This window comes from Ranitomeya imitator, chromosome 6 (genome assembly GCF_032444005.1).
Source record: "Ranitomeya imitator isolate aRanImi1 chromosome 6, aRanImi1.pri, whole genome shotgun sequence".
In the NCBI taxonomy this organism is placed as follows: domain Eukaryota; kingdom Metazoa; phylum Chordata; class Amphibia; order Anura; family Dendrobatidae; genus Ranitomeya; species Ranitomeya imitator.
Genome location: NC_091287.1, coordinates 60,009,712 through 60,033,207, shown reverse-complemented (window position 1 = coordinate 60,033,207; position 23,496 = coordinate 60,009,712). Strand labels below are relative to the sequence as shown.

The following is a 23,496-nucleotide window of genomic DNA, read 5'->3' as shown; positions in this document are numbered from 1 at the left end:
GTCTACAGCAGTGGGGAACCAACCTCTGAAGAGCAGAGGTGCGTTTTCTTCCCGGGTTCTTGAGTACTGTTCTCGGGGTCACGAAGTCGGAGAGTGTTTCCAAATCCTAAGGCTGTTTGCACACTTTCCGGATTTCTTGTGTTTTTTCGCTATAAAAACGCGATAAAAACACATACATATGCATCCCATCATTTAGAATGGATTCTGCAATTTTTGTGCATATGTTGCGTTTTTTTCCACGAAAAAAAACGCATCGCGGTAAAATGCAGCATGTTCAATATTTTTGCGGATTTCCCACTATATTATTGCATTGGGAACCTCCGGAAAAATCCGCCAAAGAACCGCACAAAAAACGCGCAAAAAAAGCCAAAAAAAACGCATGCGGATTTCTTGCAGAAGTTCAGGAAATTTCTGCAATAAATCCTGACGTGAGCACATATCCTCAAGTGGGTAAAAGTAGGGCCAGAAGATAAAATATGGGCACAGCGATGTCATTTTGATATTGCCTTGCACCACTTTCACTTCATGGTGTGCTTTTGCTACACTTTTTTTTAAAAGTCATATTCTGAGTCGAATCCGCCTGGAAAAGATGTGTGGGCATGCTCTTGCTATTATGTGCGCATGCTCTTGCGGTGGCGTGTGCATGCTCTTGCGGTGGCGTGTGCATGCTCTTGCGGTGGCGTGTGCATGCTCTTGCGGTGGCGTGTGCATGCTCTTGCGGTGGCGTGTGCATGCTCTTGCGGTGGCGTGTGCATGCTCTTGCGGTGGCGTGTGCATGCTCTTGCGGTGGCGTGTGCATGCTCTTGCGGTGGCGTGTGCATGCTCTTGCGGTGGCGTGTGCATGCTCTTGCGGTGGCGTGTGCATGCTCTTGCGGTGGCGTGTGCATGCTCTTGCGGTGGCGTGTGCATGCTCTTGCGGTGGCGTGTGCATGCTCTTGCGGTGGCGTGTGCATGCTCTTGCGGTGGCGTGTGCATGCTCTTGCGGTGGCTTGGGCATGCTCTTGCGGTGGCGTGTGCATGCTCTTGCGGTGGCGTGTGCATGCTCTTGCGGTGGCGTGTGCATGCTCTTGCGGTGGCGTGTGCATGCTCTTGCGGTGGCGTGGACATGCTCTTGCGGTGGCTTGGGCATGCTCTTGCGGTGGCGTGGGTATGCTCTTGCGGTGGCGTGGGCATGCTCTTGCGGTGGCGTGGGCATGCTCTTGCGTTGGCGTTGGCATGCTCTTGCGGTGGCGTGGACATGCTCTTGCGGCGGCGTGGGCATGCTCTTGCGGCGGCGTGTGCATGCTCTTGCGGTGGCGTGGGCATGCTCTTGCGGTGGCGTGTGCATGCTCTTGCGGTGGCGTGGGCATGCTCTTGCGGTAGTTAGCTGCACACTTTCTCGTCTTCACCTCCGCTCTGCGACTTACAGATCTGCACATGTAGCGGTTTTACTGCCACTTTGTTGTAATGTTGCCTTGGATTTTTCACAAACTATTACAAACCCACACGATTTGCCTTCTTTATGTTGCAAAACTGCCCATCGCAGGTCACACTACTATGCAGATATATATATTTTAATGTTTTCTTTGTATATTCATTAGATGATATGTTTGTTCTTTCCTTCTAAGGGCTCCTTCAACCGTCCATGCAAATCGGTTTGAGCACGGACTGACCGCCGGTCTCCCGACCTCCTAGGAGTACACGATGCTGCCATGGCCTGGTCGGGAGAGCCGCGGCCAGTTTGTTGGTTACGTCCTGATCTCTGGCTGAGCTCTTAGAAGCAGATCTAATGATAATGTGTTACTGACTGGGGAACAACTTCTGCTCATTGTGACATTGCTTTTCTTCTCGTTCCCCAGCATCTGGAGACCAGACGGCTCACATCTGGCGCTACGTGGTGCAGTTACCCACTCCGCAACCCTCCGCAGACACCAGCGTAAGCCCCAGGCAGAAATGAGCGAGTCCAGTGTTATGGATAGCGATGGGTGTACTCTGCTTTACATGATAATGGCGGAGAGAGAAAAATAAAACCTGCGCACGCCTCTGGTTCAGTCTGGGTTTGTGCTTTGTTAGCATCAGTTCTGTTTTATTACTGCAGGTAAAACATAAGAGATCCTGAATCTGGCCTATAATAGTTATAGTTATTAAGGTTGAAGGAAGACCTTAAGTCCATCTAGTTCAACCCATAGCCTAACCTAACATGCCGTAACATGTTGATCCAGAGGAAGGCAAAAACCCATGTGGCAAAGAGTAAGCTCCACATTGGGGAAAAAAATTCCTTCCCGACTCCACATACGGCAATCAGACTAGTTCCCTGGATCAACGCCCTATCAAGGAATCTAGTGTATATACCCTGTAACATTATACTTTTCCAGAAATGTTCATGTTATTGCTCTTATTAATGGGGTCTCCGCATTGGGATTCCCCGACCGGTCAGCTGTAATCTGTATGGATGTCCATGCTGCACCGCCAGACGCGCACAATGAATGATATGAGTGTCCTCCAGAGCGAGTGACGATCTTTGCGGTCTCTCTTCAGTGTGCGCAGGAGATGATCGTCCTCGGTATACATCTCACACTTTTATGAAGTTTTATGACCTAGATACTCTGCAAATTCTGTCCTCCGTGTGGAGCTGTAGGAGGGAGAGCTGTGCGCATGCATACTTATCCCAGTGATCAGGAAGGACGCTGTTTCAGTGGTCTTCTCGATTCCTAGGAAACTGCCTCTGGACTATAAGATGCACACTCTGCACAGACTGGAACATGCGTCTTATAGTCTAAAAAATAAAATAGATTATAACCATTTAGAATGTTGGCATGAAAAAAAAATCCTTCTGTATCTACACCAAAAAGAATAGAAAGTTATCGCTGTTTGAATGCTGCGAGGCAAATATGAAATCGTGTGAAATTGTGGTGTGACAGAACCAGCGCATTTCTTGTATCCCACCATTTGGTTGTGGTTTATCACCCTGAGTCCGGTAACAGCTATGTGTGGGGCCGTAGATTACATCAATGTGGGTAACTAAAATAACGTGCCACTTTTTATTTCAGCAGATTTCCGCTGAGGAAGAAGTGGATTTTTCCGATAAAGATGACCTTGACGCCGACGGAGATATTTCCAGTGATTGTCCTACTGTCCGAGTTCCCATAACCTCACTTAAAAGCCATCAGGGAGTGGTCATAGCGGCTGATTGGCTGGTCGGGGGTAAACAAGCCGTCACCGCGTCGTGGGATAGAACTGCCAACCTGTATGACGTAGAGACATCGGAGCTCGTCCACTCCCTTACAGGTAACATTTCCGTGCATTGATGTGTACATATAAGGCCACCCTTACATTATTGCCCACCCCTCAACCATCTTCTGTTTATGCCAATAAATGGGTGTCTTTATTTTATTTTTTTTTTGTTGGATGAGTGGTGCTAGGGAAGAATAGCAGCTACTTATCTTTTCAAAGAGTTTTATTTTTCATGACTTCCCCACTGATCAGCTGTTTGTAGGTCACACGGTGACCGGAAGTAGTCAGTGCACAGAGCCGAGACGTAAAGGCTCCTAACTGTCTCTAGTGGTCATTCTTGGGTACAGCAGCTCAGCCAACAATTGGATAGGTCATGAATATCAAAGACCTACATAACACCTTTTAGGGGGATTTTTAGGTATAGAATAGTGTATCTATCCATAAAAGGGTATTCCCCCTTGTAACTACATGCATTACTCTCCCTTACGTGATCCCTAAAAAAAGGGATACAAAAAAGGGCTTTTAAGGAACACTTGGCATAGAAAATACTCCAACAAGAAAATAGCCAAGTAAATCTCCTCCTATTCTTTCATCCTATTTTATCGTTATAAAAGCGGCGCTGTCCTGGCTTCATGCACCGTCAGTTACTTGTGTGTACTGATTGTGGGGGTGTTGGTAACCCACGATCTGATATTATGTATGTGTTTTCCTTTAAGGTAGTGTAAGCAATATGGTTTCTCTTTTCAGGTCATGACCAGGAGTTAACCCACTGCTGCACTCATCCCACCCAGCGTCTTGTAGTGACGTCTTCCCGTGACACAACTTTCCGGCTGTGGGATTTTAGAGACCCTTCAATACATTCTGTGAATGTTTTCCAGGGCCACACTGAGTAAGTACAAACCAGTTGGATACCACCGACTAGACATTAATGGCATGTGTAATTGATTGTGGCGTTAAAAATATTGTCCTAAGTTTACTGCCCCCCCTACAAAAATTCTTCTTCTTAGCTCTTGCATCTAGCAGGATGACTTAATGGCATCCTGTCCGATTGGTTTGGAGCTACTAAGCCAACTACCTGATGTAAAGACACGTCCATATTAAAGCCACTGAGATGAGTGATAATCTGGGGCTCGTCCGGGAGATCGGTCCTGTGCCAGCAGGTGGTTTCCCCAGGGCCGGCGTCTGCCCCCGGGCAAGTGCCAGGGCCCTGGACAAAGGGGGGGGGCCACTCGCCGTCGGAACCCTGGCCGCTCCCTCAACAAAATTAAGGGTGCAGTGCCGGCCTGGCCGCATCACTAGTAGCAGACACATTGCACAGTGTGCAGCCTTGTCTGTTGAAGTGACAGCAATGAAGCAGCGTCGGAGGCCCTGCACAGCCACATGCCAGAGGAGGAGGACAGGAGACAACCCGGCGGGCAAGTCAGTGAAGCTTGTTGCTAGCTTCAACATATTAAAAAATGTTTCAAATGTGTCTGTGTGTGTGCATGTGTGATGTGTATATCAATGTATGTTAGTGTGTATGATTGTGTATATATTTATGTCTGTTTATATGTGTTTGTGAATTTGTCTTCAAATATGTATATATGCCTGTATCTGTGTAAATGCTTTTTTATGTTCGTGTCTGCATATTGTATATGTGCATATCTGCATGTGTGTGCATGTCTGCGTACTGTGTTTACATGTCTGTGTGAATACATGTCTCCACAGTGTGTGTGCATGTCTGCATATGTGTATATGCAGTCTGTGTATTGTCTGTGTTTGCAGTCTACGTACTGTGTGTGCACGTTGGTGTACTGTGTGTGTGCACGTTGGTGTACTGTGTGTGTGCACGTTGGTGTACTGTGTGTGTGCACGTTGGTGTACTGTGTGCATGTTTGTGTACTGTGTGTGTGTGCATGTTTGCGTACTGTGCGTGTTCATGTTTGCATCCTGTGTACATGTTTGCGTACTGTGTGTGCGCATGTTTGTGTACGGTGTGTCTCTGCATGTTTGCATACTGTGTGTGCATGTTTACATGCTGTGTATGTTTTTGCTTACTGTGTGTGCATGTTTACGTAGTGTGTGTGTGTGTGTGTGTGTGTGTGTATAGTCTGCTTATTGTGAGGGGCAGGCAGGGCCTTGTTTTATATACCTATATTTCTCCGCCATATCTGTGCATCATTAATCGTGGTATGTGTTGAAGGGGCCCACTTAGACTCTTTCGCCCGGGGCCCTCAAAAACCTGGAGCCTGGCCCTGGGTTGTGCATTGCATGAGATCAGTACACCCGATTTTGGTGCAGACTCGCATATGAACTCCTCTCCCGTGTAATACATAGACCTTTTCACTCATTGTTCCATTTGGACTGGGGCATGTTTGGATAGAAGACCCTAGCTGTGTTACAAGAAACTGGTGGTGTAGTTGCTCCAAACATAGTGCCCAGCCGCATTACAACTCCACCTAAGCGAAAAAAACACAAGGATGCGGCATCATTTAAAGCACCACTCCAGTGTTGTTGTTTTTTTATTACACAACTGGAGTGGTGCTTTGAATGTAAGTTCTTTGTACCTTGTCTGATACTCACCTGCCACCACCTTCATCTGTTTCCAGCGTCGTTCCTGTTGGTCTCTGGCAAAACGTGACTTGCCGGCAGCCCCAGTGTTTCATGGAGGTCACTTTACAATCCAAGTCTATGAAGGCCTCATTCTGGCCTCGTTCTGACTCTCAGACTTGCATTGAGATGTTGTGATGTAGCGTCACAATCCTGGCCTGTCTGAAGCTGCGCTCACAAGATGCATATATTTTCCAGAATGGAGCTAGAATACAGCTGGCAGTGTTGCATATCAAAGCAGAGTCATGTGTACACTTATATTGCACCCATCGCCGATCAGTGTTAGGACGGCTCATTTTAGAGTTGGCTGCATAGGGGCTGACTGTAGAAACTGGCAGAGGCAAGGAAAGGATCACACTTTTCAGGAGCGATCCCCTTTCTCAAACATTCGCTATGTACTCGATGCAAGCAGAAAATGATCCAGTTCCCAATCATGATGATCACTAGAAGTACGGTATATTTTTATTTTGATCCTTAAAAAAACCTTACACATTGAAAAAATCTAAACGTGTATAGGGTAAGTGTGAGACACCATAAAACCCAACGCGTTTCGAACGCTAACTATGTTTTTAATCCTTGTTAGGCTGAGTGCCCACGTTGCGTTTTTAAGCGTTTCTAACGAGCTTTTCCTCTGCGGAAACACTTAAAAAATGCTAACAAAACGCATCCCATTAATTTTAATTGCGTTCCGCAATTGCTTTGCCCATGCTGCATATTTTTCTGCAGCGGAAACGCATCGCGGAAAAATATGCAGCATGTTCATTAATTTTGTGGAATCATGGCGATTCCGCCACCATAAACTTGTATTGGAACACATGAAAAAAAGCATGAAAAATGTTGCGTTTTCCCTGGCAAGGGTGTGCGGTTTTGATGAGGAAAAATCGGCTTCTATTCTGCAACGTGGGCACATAGCCTTAATCATACCTCTGGGTTAAGAATGTCATTGGCATTTTGTGGTGTTCTGCTTCCATGTCATTGGATTCTCATCACTGAACTCTAGGGTGTAAAGGAGTCTTCTGTAGTATATTATTATTGTTATAGGTCTAGTTTGCAGTCATACACGAATGTGTGTAGTCTTAATTTCTAGATTTTTCTTACTGTTTTGTCCTAAATTCTAGAGAGCTGTTTTTTTCCTAAAATTTTAGGCTGGTATGTGTTTTCAGGGTTCTTTGCATTTGTTCTAAATTCAGCATGTTTTAGTTATGGAATTTTTCTATGCATTTTCTTTAGAAAACATGAACAATACTTGTAAAAGATCCATGAAGATCAGAGCCATGAAGGAAAAACTGTAAATATAAAAAAGCAAGACTGAACTTAAGGGGATCTTAGTAAAAAAAAAAACAAAGCCTTTCCATGTGCCTCTTAAAGGGAACCTGCCAGCACAATTGTTCACAGTAACCTACAGACAGTATCAGGTCAGCGCCATTATACTGATTAACCCCTTCCCGACCTGTGACACAGCGTATGCGTCATGAAAGTCGGTGCCAATCCGACCTGTGACGCGTATGCTGTGTCACAGAATGATCGCGTCCCTGCAGGTCGGGTGAAAGGGTTAACTGTAATTTCACCCGACCAACAGGAACAGGAAGACTGATATTTCAGCCAAAGGGGGGGGGGGGGGGGGGGGGGTGGCTTCGCCCCCCCGTGGCTACGATCATTCTGATTGGCTGTTGAAAGTGAAACCGCAAATCAGAGCAATTTGTAATATTTCACCTATGAAAAGTGGTGAAATATTACAATCCAGCCATGGCCAATGCTGCAATATCATTGGCCATGGCTGGAAACCCGTTCTGTCCCGCTCCCCTCCGTCCTCCTGTCTGCTCCCCCCGTCTTCCTGTTCGCTCCCCCTGTGCCCCTATCCCACCCCCCGTGCTCCGATCCCATCCCCTCATACTTACCGAGCTCCGGTGTCCATCCGTCTTCTCCATGGGCGCTGCCATCTTGCAAAATGGCGGGCGCATGCGGATTGCGCCCGTCGAATCTGCCGGCAGGCAGAGTCATTCCAGGTACATTTTGATCACTGTGATAAAACCTATCATAGTGATCAAAATAAAAAAATAGTAAATGAACCCCCCTTTATCACCCCCATAGGTAGGGACAATAATAAAATAAAGAAAATATATTTACTTTTATTTTTCCACTAGGGTTAGGGTTAGAGCTAGGGATAGGGTTAGAATTGGGGTTAGAACTAGGTTAGAATTAGGCTATGTGCACACGGTGCGGATTTGGCTGCGGATCCGCAGCGGATTGGCCGCTGCGGATTCGTAGCAGTTTTCCATCAGGTTTACAGTACCATATAAACCAAAACCAAATCCGCTGTGCCCATGGTGCGGAAAATACCGTGCGGAAACGCTGCATTGTATTCTCCACAGCATGTCAATTCTTTTTGCGGATTTCACGGCATTTTACACCTGTTCCTCAATGGGAATCCGCAGGTGAAATCCACACAAAAAAACACTAGAAATCTGCAGGTAAAACGTAGTGCCTTTTACCTGTGGATTTTTCAAAAATGGTGCGGAAAAATCTCACACGAATCCGCAACGTGGGCACATAGCCTTAGGGTTGGAAATAGGGTTAAGATTAGGCTTGTTGTTAGGGTTAGGGTTGTGGTTAGGGTTGGGATTAGGTTTAGGGTTAGGGTTGGGATTAGGGTTAGGGGTGTGTTGGGGTTAGGGTTGTGATTAGGGTTATAGCTAGAGTTGGGATTAGGGTAGGGGTGTGTTGGGGTTAGTGTTGGAGTTTGAATTGAGGGCTTTCCACTGTTTAGGCACATCAGGGGTCTCCAAACGCAACATGGCGCCCCATTGATTCCAGTTAATCTTGCGTGTTCAAAAAGTCAAATGGTGCTCCCTCCCTTCCGAGCCCCGACGTGCACCCAAACAGTGGTTTACCCCCACATATGGGGTATCAGCGTACTCAGGAAAAATTGCACAACAACTTTGGGGGTCTAATTTCTCCTGTTACCCTTGGGAAAATAACAAAATGGGACTAAAAAATTATTTTTGAGGAAAGAAAAATGATTTTTTATTTTCACGGCTCTGCATTGCAAACTTCTGTGAAGCACTTGGGGGCTCAAAGTGCTCACCACATATCTAGATAAGTTCCTTGGGGGGTCTAGTTTCCAAAATGGGGTCACTTGTGGGGGTTTCTACTGTTTAGGCACATCAGGGGCTCTGCAAACGCAACGTGACGCCCGCAGACCATTCCATCAAAGTCTGCATTTCAAAGCGTCACTACTTCCCTTCCGAGCCCCGTTTACCCACACATATGGGGTATCGGCGTACTCAGGACAAACTGGGCAACAAATATTGGGGTCCAATTTCTTTTTTTACCCTTGTGAAAATAAAAAAATGCTTGCTAAAACATAAATTTTTGGAGGAATGAAAATTATTTTTTATTTTCACGGCTCTGCGTTGTAAACTTCTGTGAAACACTTGGGGGTTCAAAGTGCTCACCACATATCTAGATAAGTTCCTTGGGGGGGAGGGGGGTCTAGTTTCCAAAATGGTGTCACATGTGGGGGGGTTTCTACTGTTTAGGCACATTAGGTGCTCTGCAAACGCAACGTGACGCCCGCAGACCATTCCATCAAAGTCTGCATTCCAAAATGTCACTACTTCCCTTCCGAGCCCCGACGTGTGCCCAAACAGTTGTTTACCCCCACATATGGGGTATCAGCGTACTCAGGAGAAACTGGACAACAACTTTTGGGATCCAATTTCTCCTGTTACTCTTGTGAAAATTAAAAACTGCGGGCTAAAAAATAATTTTTGACGAAATAAATTTTATTTTTTATTTTTACGGCTCTGCGTTTATAAACTTCTGTGAAGCACTTGGGGGTTTAAAGTGGTCACTGCACATCTAGATTAGTTCCTTGGGAGGTCTAGTTTCCAAAATGGGGTCACTTGTGGGGGAGCTCCAATGTTTAGGCACACAGGGGCTCTCCAAACGCGACATGGTGTCCGCTAACGATTGGAGCTAATTTTTCATTCAAAAAGTCAAATGGCGCTCCTTCCCTTCCGAGCCTTACCATGTGCCCAAACAGTGGTTTACCCCCACATGTGAGGTATCAGTGTACTCAGGAGAAATTGCCCAATAAATTTTAGGATCCATTTTATCCTGTTGCCCATGTGGAAATGAACAAATTGAGGCTAAAAGAATTTTTTTGTGGAAAAAAAAGAGTACTTTTTCATTTTTTACGGATCAATTTGTGAAGCACCTGGGGGTTCAAAGTACTCACTATGCATCTAGATAAGCTCATTGGGGGGTCTAGTTTCTAAAATGGGGTCATTTGTGGGGTATCTCCATTGTTTAGGCACACGGGGGCTCTCCAAACGCGACATGGTGTCCGCTAAAGATTGGAGCCAATTTTTCATTGAAAAAGTCAAATGGCGCTCCTTCCCTTCAGAGCCCTGTCGTGCGCCCAGACAGTGGTTCCCCCCCACATATGGGGTATCGGCGTACTCAGGACAAATTGTACAATAACTTTTGGGGTCCACTTTCTCTTTTTACCATTGGGAAAATAAAAAAAATTGTTGCTAAAAACAGGATTTTTGGTTGCTTACCGTAAAATCTGTTTCTCAGAGCCTTCATTGGGGGACACAGGAACCATGGGTGTATGCTGCTGCCACTAGGAGGCTGCCACTATGCAAATAAAAAAGTTAGCTCCTCCTCTGCAGTGTACACCCCACCGACAGGAAGTAGGGTATTCAGTTAGTGAGAAAGCAGTAGGAGAAGCAACGTGTAAAAGAGAAAGAAGAATAATAATATAATAATAATAATAATAATAATAATAATAAACTTTATTTATATAGCGCCAACAAATTCCACGGCGCTCCACAGATTAACAGTTTCAAACACTCAAAGAGTGTTCAAAGAACCCAAACGTAAACCGCAAACAGAGCTGTTCAACTTGGGAGGGTGCTGTGTCCCCCAATGAAGGCTCTGAGAAACAGATTTTACGGTAAGCAACCAAAAATCCTGTTTTCTCAATCGCCTTTCATTGGGGGACACAGGAACCATGGGACGTCCCAAAGCAGTCCCTGGGGTGGGAAAACAGACTTCCATCTGGTCTGAGGACTCACCACTGCCGCCTGCAGGATCCTTCTGCCCCGGCTGGCGTCCGCCGAAGCATAGGTATAGACCTTGTAAAGTTCGGCGAAACGTATGGATGGAAGACCAGGTTGCCGCTTTGTACAGCCGTCGGGCGAATGCCCAGAGACGTACCGCACAGGAACTGCCGACTGCCCGGGTAGAGTGAGCCCTTATCTCAGGAGGGGGGCACTCTGTTCTTGACCCGGTAAGCTTCCAAAATTGCCGTTCTGATCCAGCGAGCAATAGTCGCCTTGGAAGCCGGCAGGCCTCTACGCGCTCCATCAGGGATGGCGAAAAGAGAATCCATCTTTCAGAAAGCGGCCGTGCTAGCCAGGAAGATCCTCACTGCCCTGAGGAGGTCCAGCCTGTTCAACGATCGCTCCTGAGGATGAGTCGGAGCTGGACAAAAGGAAGGTAGAACGATGTCCTCATTGAGGTGGAAAGATGAAAACCACCTCGTGAAAAGGAAGGAAGGCGGAGGCCTGGGACCACCTTGTCCTGGTGGAAAATCAAGAAAGGAGGTTGGCAAGAAATGGCCGCCAACTCAAAAACGCGGCGGATCGAAGAGATGGACCTGAGAAAAGCCACCTTCCGAGATAGAACTGACAGGGAAAACTCCCTGAGAGGCTCAATAGGTGGGAACCCCTGAGAACAATCAGCACAACCTTTAAATCCCATGAATCCACAGAGGCCCTGTACGGAGGGACAGCGTGGGCTATTCCTTGAAGGAAGGTCTTAGTCTGTGGATGAGAAGATAACGTCTTCTTAAAGGGAAGAAGAGCGCAGGAACCTGGCCCTTTAGGGAACTGAGCGCGAAGCCCGAATCCAGTCCTGCCTGAAGGAAAACCAAATGGAAGGCAGGGAAAAGGACATAGGTGAAAAGCAGTTGGACTCGCATCAACGAAAGTAAGCCTTCCAGGTACGATAGTAGATCCTGGAAGAAGACGAAGGCTTCCTAGCCTGGATTATAGTGTGACTCATCCGGGCCGAAAGGCCGGACGCTCTTAGAACTGTGGAGTCCACAGCCACGCCGTTAAACTGAGCGACCGATACTTCGGGTGGCAGATCGGACCCTGAGACAGCAGATCGGGTCTGTTTGGAAGGCACCAGGGGTGTCCGCGAGAAGATTGACAATGTCCACAAACCAAAACCTCCTGGGCCAATCCGGGACGATCAGAATAACCGGCACCCCTTCCGCCTTGATCTTTTTCGACAGCTTGGGAAGCAAAGGAAGGGGTGGGAACCGATAAGGGAGCACGAACTGCGACCAAGGAATAGCCAGAGTGTCAACACCCCTGCGAGAGGAACGCGGGACCTTGGGACGACCCGAGGGACCTTCCTGTTCAATCGGGTCCACCTCCGGAGTCCTCCATCGAAGAGCAATCAGATAGGAGACCTCCTGAAGTAAGGACCATTCCCCTGCCGCGAGACCCTCGCGGCTGAGGAAGTCGGCGGCCTAAATGTCCATGCCGGGGAAAAGCACTGCGGATCTCACCGGGACCATGCCTCTGTCCAAAGTAGGATCCTGGAGCCTCGGCCGAGGCCAGAGAACTCCGAGTCCATCCCTGGTGATTGACATATGCCACTGCTGTGGCATTGTCTGTCTGGATTCGAATTGGCAGGCTTCTGAGAATCCTTACCCAGTGAAGGAAAGACAGAAAGATGATCCGGAACTTGAGGACATTGATCGGCAAAGAAAACTCCTGCACCGACCAACAACCCTGAAAAGACAGGTGACAAACCCCCGCGCCTCAGCCGAGCAGGCTGTCGTCACCACCTGCCAGGAAACTGGAGGGAAGGATATGCTGTGAAGGATCTATTCTGGGATAAGAGAAGTTACCTCGGCCACCAGTCGAGGAACCGTTTGACCCGGGAGAAAGCCGGATAGGACGATGCAGGGAGAAGACAGGCCTGTCCCCCTGTCATAGAATAGCCTGCTGAAGAAGTCTTGAATGAAACAGGCGAAGGGAAAATCGCTTCCGATGTTGAAACCAACCTCCTTAGGACCCTTATGGCCCATCGGAAAGGAGGGGAGCCGAGAACCCTGGAGTAAGCGAACTTCCCGACAAAGGAGGGATATCTTGTCTTCAGGAAGGAAGACTCTGGTCCAACAAGTGTTGAAGAACATGCCCAGAAATACGAGGTGCAGAGAAGAACAAGACGGGACGTCTTCCTGTTGACGAGCCACCCGCAACGGCTAGAGTGTCGGGGCAGATGGATAGACTTTCGGGAGCCTGAAACCGAAATTCCTGAGCCTCTATGGAAGCGATTACTGAACGAGGGAATTTCATCCTGAAATGTCTCAGACAAAACTTCCTGCTCAGCAATTTGAGGTCCGGACTGGGACGAACCTTGTTGTCCTCTTCCGGTACAAAGAGATTCGAAGAGAAGCCTGTGAACCATTGAACCGTTCTTTTTCTTGGACGGGAACGATTACCCCGGCTTTGAGGAGAGACGCAATGGTTGCGAAGAAACCCGGAACTAGAGCGGGGTCTCTTGGAGGTCGGGATTCAAAGAAACGATCCCAGGGTCGTGAAACGAACTCTATCTTGTATCCCGAGGATACAACTTCCCTGACCCATGCGTCCTCCACCGAGGAGATCCAGACGTCCCTGAAGAAGTGGAGACGGCCGCCCAGCCAGGGAGGTGGGCTGACTACTAGCCGAGAGTCATGCCGAGGTGGTTCTTCCAGTCCTGGACCTGGAGGATCTACCCTGGGAGAAGCGAGGACGCCAGGAAGGAGTGGGCCTAAAGGATACAGTCTTCTTCTCTTGACGGGCTTGTGGCCTCTGTTGCTGCTGGGAGAAGTAATTTGATGCCGCGAAGGGCCGAAAAGACCGAAATTGACGTCTAGGAGGAGGGCGTCAAGGCTTGGCCTGGGGAAGAAGGGAACTCGTGCCCCCTGTAGCGTCCTTAATAATTTGGTCTAGCTTAGAACCAAAGGGACGAGGCCCCTGAAAAGGCAGGCTGGTAAGGGACTTTTTAGAAGACAAATCCGCCTGCCAGGCCTTAAGCCAAACGGTCCGGCGGATGGCAACCGCGTTGCTGGACGCCTGAGCCGCACAAGACGCGGCGTCCAGGGAGGCGGAGACCAGATATTCACCCGCGTGAGAAATCTGGTTGGCAAGTTCCGCCAGCTGTCCGGATGGAACCCCGTCCAGAATGCCCTGCCGGAGCTGTTTGGCCCATTTGGAAATGGATTTTGAAACCCAAGTGGAAGCAAATGCCGGCAAAGGCTAGCTGAGGCCTCTTCAAAGGCTGATTTCGCGAAAGATTCTATGACTCTATCGTTAGAATCCTTCAGAGATGCTCCGCCGGACAGTGGGAAGACTGTGTTGGTGGACAGTCCAGAAACTGGAGGGTCCACCAAAGGGGAGACAGTCCAATTAGCGGTAAGCTCCGGAGAAAGGGGATATAAAACGCCAAGTCGCTTTCTTCTCTGAAAGCGTCTGGTCGTGTTCTCTCTTTCTCTGGTCATAATCTCCTCGAATTCCGGGTGAGGAGCGAAAAACTTGGATGGTGGTTTAGCCCGTCTAAACGAAACCGCCTGATCTGCGGGTTCCGTAGAGGACTTGATGTCACAGGTAGATTTATCGCTCCAATGAGATTCTGAACCATATCCCTCATGGTAGCGATATGGTTCGAATCCAGCTCCGAAACATCCTCCGAAGGCGCATCAGAGAACGCCTCGCCTGACTGAGGGGAGGATCGGGAGGACGCCGACCGCAGAGGAGGACCGAGTGGCGAGATGGAGCGAGAAGAGGACTCAGAACGTCGTTCCTGTCTGGACCTTTCGCGGCTAGCCATGGAGGGTTCGGACGGAGCTTCCTGCGACCCGCTGGCTACTGCGGGGTTCTGCAGGGGAAGCCGATCCAGCAGCGGCACCAAAGTTTGAGACACCCAAGTTAGGGCGGCCACCGATTGTGACAGAGCGGAAGCCCAGTCTGGGATGGGGGTATCACTCTCGGGCGGATTGGCCGGGGGATCCTGGGCGGTGGGAACAATCGGGTTGCTGCAGGCCTGACAGAGCGGCAGAAGAGGAAGAAGTAGGAGGACGAGAGCGGCCCCCTTTAGAGTTAGACATGTTGGAGAGGTCCCTGAAGAAAATGCCAGTGGATTAGGGGACAGTGGGGCAGAGGGGGGTGTCAGTCTGCAGTGCAGAGCTACTCACGGCAGACGAGAAAAAACGGATAACAGGATACTGCCGGCCTGGATGTCCCGCTTGCGTGGATCTCCGGAGAAAATGAGTGGAGCTCCTGCCCAGCGACCTCTGGTGCTGCAATCCGCGCAGAAGGTGTGCTATGAAGAAAGCACACTGCGGAGCTCTTTGACAAAAAAGTGCGGGTCATGTGTGGAAAATAACCTCCTCTCCTGTGTGACGTGAGGAAGAGGCGGAGTCAGTCAGGATGGCGCCGGTGGGCGGAGAGTGCAGGGCACAGTATGTCGGGCGGGAGAAAGCCCGCCCGAAGAAACCGGAAGTGGAGGAGCGCGGTACTGGAAGTAGGCCCCGGCAGAAGCCGGGACCTAAATTAGAGGCCGGAAGAAGAGGCCATGGCCCCGGAACAGTGCGCCGCAGAGCAGTGCGGCAGCCTGCCAGGGCCGCCCGAGGGAACGAAGAGTCGGGTCGCGGCGCCGGAAGTAGGCCCCGGCCGGGGCCTAAATTAGAGGCCGGCGCAGAACGCCGCAGGGAAAGAGCAGCGCGGCAGTCTGCCAAGGCCGCCGCGCAGGGACAGAAAAGCAATGTGGCCGCCGAACAGTGCGGCCCAGGGGGAAGCGGTGCAGCAGACTGTCAGTGTCTCGCTGATGCAGAGGGACCACTGCGGCCGAAGAAGAGACAGAACCAGCGTCCCTAGCCTGCCATCACCGCAGCTCAGAAGGGAGCGCTGCTGCCTGACCCGCTGCGATGCTATTATGGGATTCCTACATAAAAGGTAAAAATCGTGCCTCAGGGACCTCTGCTCCCCCACACTGCGAGTGATCTGGGAAAAAGGGAGTATGGGAAAATACTCACCTAAACATCCCACGCCGTTACTAACCTGAGGGGAATGAGACGTCCATGGAGCTGGTGATGGACGTCCTCGTCACCTCCAACCGACAGGCTCTGGTGGGCGAGTGGGTGGGGGACGGAGCCAGGACCGGACTTCTGAGCACGCTTGTGTGCTAGGATCTTGGTCCTGGAGAGGGATCTATGAGGATACGGGGTGGCAGTACACGCCGTACTCATAGTCCGCATTGTGGGGCTACAGGTGTGACTGTTCACCCTGTATCCCTCCGGAAAAACCTGAAAAGAAACGACGCACATTGAGGTAGATAAGGGTCTAATGACAGACCCGTATCCACCTCCTACTGACACTAAGCTAAACTGAATACCCTACTTCCTGTCGGTGGGGTGTACACTGCAGAGGAGGAGCTAACTTTTTTATTTGCATAGTGTCAGCCTCCTAGTGGCAGCAGCATACACCCATGGTTCCTGTGTCCCCCAATGAGAGGCGATAGAGAAAGATTATTTTTGTGACTGAAAAGTTAAATGTTCATTTTTTTCCTTCCATGTTGCTTCTGCTGCTGTGAAGCACCTGAAGGGTTAATAAACTTCTTGAATGTGGTTTTGTGCACCTTGAGGGGTGCAGTTTTTAGAACAGTGTCACTTTTGGGTATTTTCAGCTATACAGACCCCTCAAACTGACTTCAAATGTGAGGTGGTCCCCAAAAAAAAGGTTTTGTAAATTTCGTTATAAAAATGAGAAATCGCTGGTCAAATTTTAACCCTTATAACTTCCTAGCAAAAACAAAAATTTGTTTCCAAAATTGTGCTGATGTAAAGTAGACATGTGGGTAATGTTATTTGTTAACTATTTTGTGTCACATAACTCTCTGGTTTAACAAAATAATTCAAAATTTGAAAATTGCGAAATTTTCAAAATTTTAGCCAAATTTCCATTTTTTTTCACAAATAAACGCAAAAATTGTCGACCTAAATTTACCACTAACATGAAGCCCAAAATGTCATGAAAAAACAGTCTCAGAACCGCTAGGATCCATTGAAGCGTTATTGAAGAGTTATTACCTCATAAAGGGACACTGGTCAGAATTGCTAAAAACGGCCAGGTCATTAAGGTCAAAATAGGCTGGGTCATGAAGGGGTTATCCCCTTAGCGAACGCCGATGCGCCTTTTTAACAGCGGCAGTTAAGGGTACTTATCCCTCAGCATCTTTTTTTAATGGCGCTGAGAAATAAGCGCATAGCACCCCCTAGCGTCGGAAAATCTCCAAGGTCTTGGCTACCGGGGGGCGATGGCTGTGCCATCTTGCTAAAGGAAAAAAAATGTCCTCCTACAAAATGGCGCCGCATGCGCAGCTGTCGTCGATCGCAGAGAGCTGCTACGGTGCCGCGGCGCCATCTTGGAGAAGGAATTTTTTTTTTCTCTAGCAAGATGGCACAGCCTGTGCAGTGGCAGCTTTCGGATCAGGAGATCAGCAAGGAAATGAATTCTAAACACAATATATATACATATGTGATCAGCTGCAGAGCGGGTGCACGGCCGGCGCTGCCTGAAGAAGGTTTTTTTTTCTCAAGATATAAGTAATATTAATTATGTAAGCTGGGGGGGGGGGCAGGTGAGTGAGCTATCAGAAGCCATACTAATGACTAATCACAGCACCACATGAAGACCCCGGAGCACGAGCGTATCGTTAACACAAAGCTGAAAATAAAGATTGAACAACCGCAGGACGGATTTCATCACCCAGGTATCATTTTAATCAGTATAACAGCGCCGACCTGACACTGTCTGTAGGTTACTAAGCATCTGCTGACAGGTTCCCTTTAAATAAGCACTCCTCCCTTCAAAGCTTTTTATCCTCTTAATATATTGCAGCCATCATATTATAAAGCATTGTGTATTTACAATTTCTCATTTGCCTTTCTACCCACCTAATTCTTCTCTTTTCTTTGCTCTATGGTAGAAACAGGAAGTCTCTTGTCCCTGCATTTATCATTCTTTTAAACTCCTGACCCAGCTGCTCCCCCTTTCCTCTGATAGGGACTTTTGCAGTGATGACTCATGGAGGGAAAATTGACCTCCGGTTTCTACATGAAGCTTAGAAGGATTCAGCTAGCCAGTTATTAATCACGTGATGTCATAGACCTAATGGAAAAGAGAAGAATTAACTGGGTAGAAAGGCAAAATGAGCAGTTGTAAGTACACAGTGCTATATATTATGATTACTGCCATATATTAAGAGGATAAACATTTTCATGGGAACAGCTTCTTTAATAGGATACTCCTATATTGAGAAGTATAACTGTAGAGTGCCATCAGTTAATGATTACTGGGGGTCTGACCTTTTGGGTGTCTCTAGTCTGAAGAATGGAGGAATCGCAGTGCTCTTTCACAGTTTTTCGTTGTACAGCGGTGCTCAGTCACCTGGTTACATTGGAAACTGAAGCCAGTCCCATTTCAATAGAGCCATGCTCCAGCGGGGGATCGAAAACGCCCCGTGCTAAAGAAAAACTGTGGTGGGGTTGCAGAGCCTTAGGGCTCCCTGAGGTAAGAGCCCCATTGATCATTAAAGGGGCTTTCTGGATATGTTTTTCATCGCCATCAGCTTTGTTAGGTTAAAATAATAAAGTCTGAAGTTACTCTGCCCTCACCAGGTCCAGTGCTTCCTTTCTACTTCGGTCATTGTTGACAGGCTGCAGAGGTGACATCACAACTACAGCACACGTGACCGGCAATTACTGGGTTAAACCGTGATGTCAGTGTACATATAATGAGCCACTGAGTCCAGTGATTGGCTGTAGCGGTCATATTTGCTGTAGTCGCGATGTCACACATGCAGCTAGTCAGAAAAAAACAGGAGCGGCAATGAAGAGGCATCACTGGACCTGGGGAGGGTGAGCAACACGTGAATCTATCATTTCATCCTAAATAGATGCCATTGCTAGGATATGCCATCTTTTAAAGGGGTTTCCCCATGGAAATATAGGGGCTTATATGAACAGTGTGTTTTCTCGTAAGAGCGCACTTTCTGCAGCTTGCGGCCTCTCTAGATGGGCCTGTCCAGCCTGTGAATGACTGCCGATCGATCAGTGCTCGGTTATTGGACTGTTGAACCTGGCCGACCACATTTCCATGTGCCCTGAATGGTAGATAATGCGATAATTATTCTGTAGCACGTCATGTTCTCGGCAGCTCATCTCCTGCTTATACAGAGCGATGTGCTGGCGAGAACAATGCTTTTTTAAGCAAGCTGAAAAACGATCACGCCGAATGAACGAGCAGTCCGCTCGTTTGTCAGGCGGTTGCCAGCCAGGTATGACTCGCCGATAGTCAGGATGGAGAGTTTCCTGATTATTATCTGGTCTAAATGGGTCGTAACTGTAAAGAAAAGCCAAATATCTAGAAATCTACAAATGCGACTTCTCCTTAGATTGAAGCGAGCGTGGTTTGCGTCCAGTGCAATGAAGGCACCCAGCTCCTCTATACCGTAAGCTTCGTGGGTGATCGTGATTTATAGCAAATTCTCCAATGACGCCATTTATTAAATTAAAATAAAATAGAATTAAAATTCAATAGCCTGAGATGCAACAATAAAAACAGTAGATCCTTGTAGAACATTTTCCTCTGCAGACGAGTGGCTCTCTTCTGTCCATATACTATAGACTTTTTCCCTCTATGTGACCTTTGCAATTCACCCTAAAAAAACCCCTTTTTTTCCCCCCTTCTAATCTCCGCCATTTCCATATACCTTTTCATGTACATTAAGCCACTTCCCCAGAACCCACCTATGGACTTTATTTCACTCTGTAATACTGTCCTGTAGAGATTCCGATTCCTAAATCCCTAAGCTCATTACTGGGGCCTGAGTAATGCTCCTGAGCTGGAGTGGGCTATCTGAATGGAGATTTTCAGCTGAAATATGACTCGTATGGCCTGTGTGAATGCTCGGCTTGCCTTTTCATAATTTCATTGCTCCTATATCTTAATAAAGAGCTTTTCTTAAGAGTGTCTGCAGCTGTGCGATAAGACCCGAGCGGCGGCGGCACGCTGCGGACGTATGCACATATTTTTAACAAGCCTTCAATCTGTCCTGCGTTGGCCCATTAACTAGAATATTAATATATGAGCCGGCACATTGTTTACTGAGGCAGCAAGCCTTTAAATAAAAAAAAGAAAAATAAGAATATAATGGCTCCATTAAAATAATGAGCAAATATTTATGACTTTGCAAGGACAAAAATTGTGATTTTTTTTTTTTTTTTTTTTTATTTTTTTTTTTTTTTTGTGTTTTTCTTCTTCTGTTCCAGCAGATGGCGCTGTAAGACTTTCACTAGGAGCTCGGCCTCTTGCTGGGTCTAGAGATTTCATATATCTGTAATTCTAAGGGAGACGCACGCTTCCTCCGCTTTGGGAAGACTCGCCTTATTTACACCTATTAATGAAAACAAACGGGTTTGTGGGTTTAGCAGGGATCAAGGTGCGAGAAGGCTCCGGCGGTTTACAAGGCACCGGAGTATTCGGAGTCAAAGGTTACGCCACTTAGCTTTGTTATTTTTAGTCTGTAGAGCTGTGAGACAAATCTCGCCCATATTCCACAAATCCAGTACACACAGGCTTTGGCTGGGGTTTGTTTTGTTGGAATCTGCAAAAACATTTTTTTTTTTCCTTTTCTAAAAGTCCTACGTCTTTGTTCAAAGTCTGAAGTTCAAGCTTAAAGAGAAAATGTCCTTAAGCTTTTCTTGTGGTTTTTTTTTTTCCTACTTTCTTTGCGCCTTCCATTTTGTTTCCTTCTTCCAAAATCATTAATTTCATTTTTTTCTTTCTGCATTGACACAGCCATATGAAGGCTTGTTTTTATGATTGGATGAATTGTAATACTTTTGATTGACTCCGTTCACTTTACTATATAATGTACTGAAAAACAGAGAAAAGATTCTAAATGCAGTGAAATTGTAAAAAAAAAAAAAAAAAATCTGCCCTCAATTCCACCATTTCTTTTTATTTTTTTTAACAGTTTTAATAGTGCGGCAAAAATAACCTGGCCATATAATCATCCAGGTTACTGCGATTTACAAACGTGTGGATATATATATAATATACCATCACTACATTCATGGCCAAAAGTGTTGGCACCCTTGAAATTGTTCTAGAAAGCGAAGTATTTCTCCAAGAAAATTATTGCAATTATACATGTTTTGTTAAACACGTTTATTTCCTTGTGTCTGTATATGTGGACATAATTTCACACAAAACCCCTAAAATGGGCCTCAAAATTGTTGGCACCTTTCAAAAATTTGGGTAAAAGGCTTTTTCAAACATGTGATGCTCGTTCACTCACCTGTGGCAAGTAACAGCTGTGGCCAGTATTAAATTCACACCTGTAACCAGATAAAAAGGGAGAAGTTGACTCAGTGTTTACATTCTGTGTCTGTGCGCCACACTAAGCATGGAGAACAGAAAGAGGAGACGAGGACTGTCTCAGGACTTGAGAACCAAAATTGTTGAAAAATGTCAATCTCAAGGTTACAAGTCCATCTCCAGATATCTTAATCTTCCTTTGTCCACGGTGCGTAACATAATCAAGAAATTTACAACATACTGTAGTATAGACATAAATGCATTTATCTCTATATAGATCTGTATGTATGTGTGTCTGTATATGTATGTGTGCGTCATTACAAGCAGAGTGATCCATTTCTAGTGTTTATTTCTGCTGATGATTGTGGCTCACAGACCATGAAAACCCAAAAGTCATTTTCTCAGTAAATTAGAATACTTTATAGCCTCAACTTGAAAAATTATTTTAAAATCTGAAATGTCGGCCTACTGAAGTGTATGTTCAGTAAATGCACTCAATAAATGTGGCATGGCTTGGAGGCGATCAGCCTGTGGCCCTGCTGAGGTGTTATGGAAGCCCAGGTTGCTTTGATAGCAGCCTTCAGCTCGTCTGCATTGTTTGGTCTGGTGTCTCATCTTCCTCTTGACAATACCCCATAAATTCTCTATTGGGTTATGGTCAGGAGAGTTTGCTGGCCAATCACGCACAGTGATACTGTTGTTTTTAAACCAGGTATTGATACTTTTGGCCGTGTGGACAGGTGCCAAGTCCTGTTGGAGAATGACATTTCCATCTCCAAAAAGCTTGTCGGAAGAAGGAAGCATGAAGTGCTCTAAGGTTTCCTGGTAGACGTCTGTGCTGTCTTTGGTCTTGATAAAACACATTGGTCTACACCAGCAGACGACATGGCTCCCCAAACCATCACTGATTGTGGAAACTTCACACTAGACCTCCAGCAGCTTGGATTGTGGCCTCTACACTCTTCCTCCAGACTCTGGGACCGTGATTTCCAAATGAAATGAAACATTTACTTTCGTCTGAAAACAACACCTTGGACCACTGAGTAACAGTTTAGTTCTTTTTCTCCTTGGTCCAGGTAAGACACTTCTGGCGTTATCTATTGGTCATGAGTGGCTTGACACAAGGAATGCGACACTTGTAGCCCATGTCCTGGATATGTCTGTGTGTGGAGGCTCTTGAAGCAATGACACCAGCAGCAGTCCATAGCTTGTGAATCTCCCCCAAATTTTTTAATAGCTTTTTCTTAACAATCCTTTCAATGCTGCTGTTATCCCGGTTGGTTGTGCACCTTTTTCTACCACACTTTTTTCCCCTAGCCTCCTTGTGGAGTGTCAGTGACTTCCTTCTGGACTTCTGTCAGGTCAGCAGTCTTCCCCATGATTGTGGAGCCTAATGAAACAGACTAAAGGACCTTTCTAAACATTTAGCAAGCCTTTGCAGGTGTTTGTTAATTATTCTAATTTTGGGGTTTTCATTGGCTGTAAGCCATAATCAACAACAGAAATAACCACCTGAAATAGTTCACTCTGTTTGTAATGACTCTATATAATATGAGTTTAACTTTTTGTATTGAAGAACTGAAATAAATTAACTTCTTGATCTGATTTTGTGTCTGATTTTGTGTATGTGTGTGTATATATATATATATATATATATATATATATATACATACACACACACACACACACACACACACACACACACACACACACACACACACACACACACACACACACACACACACATATATATATATATACACACACACACATACACATACATTATAGATTCAAAGAAGCTTTATTGGCAGGACCAAATACACATCAGTTTTGCCAAAGCAAGTGTATAGAGGCAATAGGGATAGGGACTGAGGGGATGTTGGGTAGGAGCTGTGGGGGGAGGTGGCTATAGTCCATGGCATAGGGGAGGTGGATGGGGCAGATCCAGGTTGGGGGCTATAGTCCATGGCATAGGGGAGGTGGATGGGGCAGGTCCAGGTTGGGGGCTATAGTCCATGGCGTAGGGGAGGTGGATGGGGCAGGTTCAGGTTGGGGGCTATAGTCCATGGCGTAGGGGAGGTGGATGGGGCAGGTCCATTGTGGGGGCTATAGTCCATGGCATAGGGGAGGTGGATGGGGCAGGTCCAGGTTGGGGGCTATAGTCCATGGCATCATAGTTCTCTTTCTCGCAGTCTATGGCATTCGCTCACATACCGCGCTGCTATCTCCACTGCTCTCTCTT

The 23,496-nt window shown here is 47.0% G+C and overlaps 1 protein-coding gene across 2 annotated transcripts in view; it reads left to right on the top strand.

Annotated features, from left to right (window-relative positions):
• WDR37 (WD repeat domain 37) overlaps positions 1-23,496 on the top strand; it is a 158,466-nt gene that overhangs the window by 102,769 nt on the left and 32,201 nt on the right. Inside the window, exons 10-12 of one of the 2 annotated variants that reach the window (XM_069729700.1) lie at positions 1,839-1,915; positions 3,033-3,267; positions 3,961-4,102. In XM_069729700.1, the coding sequence (XP_069585801.1) occupies positions 1,839-1,915; positions 3,033-3,267; positions 3,961-4,102 (454 nt within the window). Of the gene's footprint in view, positions 1-1,838; positions 1,916-3,029; positions 3,268-3,960; positions 4,103-23,496 lie in introns of both variants that reach the window. The other variant, XM_069729699.1, reaches the window with a different exon arrangement.